General features: G+C 29.0%; 1 protein-coding gene across 1 annotated transcript in view; it reads right to left on the bottom strand.

The window, feature by feature from the left end:
- Nucleotides 1–1,019: 1,019 nt before the first annotated feature.
- LOC100168443 (uncharacterized) overlaps nt 1,020–3,425 on the bottom strand; it is a gene marked incomplete at its 5' end in the record, with an annotated part of 3,336 nt that continues 930 nt past the window's right edge. The window contains 2 exon segments of the mRNA NM_001162822.1: nt 1,020–1,434; nt 2,920–3,051. Of these exon segments, the coding sequence (NP_001156294.1) occupies nt 1,235–1,434; nt 2,920–3,051 (332 nt within the window).

Here is a 3,425-nt window from a genome sequence, read left to right as displayed (position 1 = left end):
AAAATCGATCTTTTTTTTTTCGAAAACTAGCCGGTTTTTGCGTAAAAATCTAAAATTTTTTCCTAAGTTAGTTATTTATTTTTTCCTGACGCTTTTTGAAAACTATTGGGAATTTTGAAATATTGACCCCCCCCCAAAGTTTATTCAGTTTTCTACCTAAAAGCATGCAGTTGAACTGTTGAAGAAAATCGAAGAATTTTTTACTGCCCCAAAAGTTGATAAAGGACACAAAAAATTGAATCAATTTTTTTATTTTCAGTATGAAAAAATACAGTTTTTTTTATGTTATACGTGTAGCGCAGGTAATTGTAAATTATATATAAAAAAGAAAATTATTATATATTGATAAGAACAAATGCTATTTTATCTGTCAGGTCTTACCGTTACACCTGCTATATAAGTAGCTCAAAATAAGTCAGAATATTTTAAAATTTAATGGTGTATAGAAAATGGTAATTTATAAAACATCTGGTGAATATTTAAATTATTTAAGGTAATTAGTTTTTAATCACACCAAAAAAACTGTTTGTGAAAAAAAAACTGTGTCTTTACAAATTATAAAAGTTATTAACTTACTAAAAATAATAATAATCATTAAGGTCTAAGATTTATTAAAGATTACTAAATTTAAGTACATAATATGTTAGTATAGGTGATATAATTATTTATTTGTTTATCATCGATAATTTTTATATTTAATAAAATTATTTAAGATAATTTTCGGGAAATAGGTTGAGAATTGAGATGGTTCGGTTATGTTATGAGGAGAGGTGACTTGGAGACAAATAAATTGAGAAGAAAAGTAATGGAGTCTAAGAGAGAAAAACCAAAGAAGAGATGGATAAACAGAATAGAGAATTATAAGGAAATATGATACAGCTGTGGTTAGTAAAGGACTAAATGAGAGGTGGAGGGCAGAACATGAGAGCCCTATATATGAAGGTTTAGGACGATGTTGTCCGTCCCTTTATAGTTGGGCCTTTGGGAGCAAAGGGTGAACAGAAAGAAGAACACAAATATTTGTAATAAAGTAGTTTTATTGAATTGTATAATACTATAATTATACATGACACACTGACACGTCTACACAAACCCACACAAATTGTTCACAATACCTGATTATACTTGGGTATTTATAATTGCATTTATTTATATTTGCGCGTTCTTTGTAAATAGTTATATACTTATATAGTATCTACATGCGTGTTCTAAAATATTTTTATTATTAAATTATCTATTTTCTGACTTTGATGCAAGTAACTAACGGAGGGATATTACAAGAACATGTTGTTTTATATGTATCTGAGTCAGATTGTTGGCCAATAGTCATATTTTGACCTACTGAGATACTCAAATCCCCATATTTGCAATTGTGTTCATTAGACTTGCTAGTAGATGTGATTTCATCAGCAATAGTTGCAGCATCGTATTTAGCTATAAAATACAAGTAAGTATAATATAATAAAAAATAATATTTTGTAATACAAACAATGGTATAATTGCAGTTTAGCTACCACGCGAATTTTCGGGTATTTTTTTTCGAAAGCCTGTGTATTACAACGAGTTGAAAAGGATGGTGCAAAAATAAATAGGCGGAAATCATTATAATACTATAGTTTTAAGTTATAGCCTTACGAAGTTTGCAATTTTTGGTATTTTACGCACGCGCATAAAGTTATGGTGTACCGTGCTTATAACGAATTTTTAAATTTTTTTTTTTTGAAATCTAGTTAAACATACTTTTTAAAAATTATGGTACAAAATATTAATTACCGGAAATCAATAGTTTTTAGGAATGCCCGAATACGTCATAAGGTTAAAACAATATTTCACTAGCTATTAAAAATAAAATTTGATTTTAAACTCCGAACAGGTTGTGTGGCCAACTTGTTAGGTCTGTGAAGTAGGCCACACAAAGTGAACTTTTTAGCTCCAAATTTTGTCAAAAGTTTGTAAGTTTAAGTAATCATAATTTGGTAATTTGTGGGTACCTACAGCCGTTTCGAATTTTCTTCAAAAGTTTAAATCACTGTTAATTTCTACGAAACTTTTTTTAATAATTTAACTTACCTACAAATTTTAAATTCGTGCATACAAGTGCTTAAAAATTGCGCAGGACAATTTGGACCAGTCAAAGTTCAAAAAGCTCGATAAAGAAAAAATTATTTTTAAGGATAATTAAGGGAGGGATGACTAACAAATTTTAAATTCGTGCTTACAAATACTTACAAAATGGTCAACGAAATTTTGCATAGTCAAATACTTTGATATGCCAAAACAGCCAGGTTTCGCGAAAGTTAACCATTATTAAAGCTTTTGAAGATAATTCGAAACGGCTGTATAATTATCAAATTGTGCTTCATAGGCGCAATTTCACTTTTGACTTGGGGGGCTAATATATTAAAGCAGCAGACCATTGCATATAGCATTTCAAATTGTCCTATGTCCTATGTTTTTGGGGGCTACGCTAGTTTGTTGGCTTTAAATTTTTCACATTGTGCGACCAACTTAGCGTACCTGGGCGAGTGACCACGTCGGGCGTACATGATATTCTATATGATTTATATGAAAATACTGTAAATTTCTGATTTCAAAAAACTATAACTTTAAAACTAAGTCCGACCGCTAAATCCTAACTTCACATACATAGGTATAGGTTTCCGAAAAGAAATAAAACAAAATCGTAATAAGTGCGGTACGCCGGTACACAATAGTATTGAGCGCATGCGTATAAATATAAAATCACAATATTTGAAAGGATAGATTTAACTTCCAAATAATGATTTGTGGAAATGTATTTTTGTACTGTTGCTATTAAATCTTTGAATATACACAAGTTTCAAAAAAATCGCGTGGTTGTTAAACTGCAATTGTTCCCAAACAAATGAATTACCTATTATGTAGACAATTGTAACTTACGATTAAACCATTGAATAGGGCATCCATCTACTTTTTTTAAATACACAGGAGCACTTCGTGATAAAATGTTTTCCATGTATAAAATTTCATAACTACAACCAACTTCTCTACATGATTTATCACTAATTGTACCTAAATGAAATTAAGAACAATATATCTATTAATTACCTAGGTACATTACTATTACTATAGTCTATATTAAACATTTACTACCTATTTAATAAATAGTTTATTTATATAATATAATTTAACAACTTATTTTACATTGATATGATTTTAAAACTTATTTTATCCAAAGTAGCTAGGAAGCTAGATCAATTTCAAATGTTGAAGTACCGAGAAAATTATTTTTTTTTTTAATTAGGTAAAGTTAATGATTTAGTCTTCGAGTTTTGATAATTTTTTTAGTTAATTTTATTTTAATTCTACTGAGGAGCAGACAGTATACTTTAAATGAACCGAGTCTTACACTCCTAGGACATACATAATATGAGCTGATCACTCTT

The sequence above is a fragment of the Acyrthosiphon pisum genome, unplaced genomic scaffold (assembly GCF_005508785.2).
Source record: "Acyrthosiphon pisum isolate AL4f unplaced genomic scaffold, pea_aphid_22Mar2018_4r6ur Scaffold_20741;HRSCAF=22000, whole genome shotgun sequence".
In the NCBI taxonomy this organism is placed as follows: Eukaryota; Metazoa; Arthropoda; class Insecta; order Hemiptera; family Aphididae; genus Acyrthosiphon; species Acyrthosiphon pisum.
The sequence above is the reverse complement of the archived record's forward strand: the minus strand, read 5'-3'. Positions and strand labels throughout refer to the sequence as shown.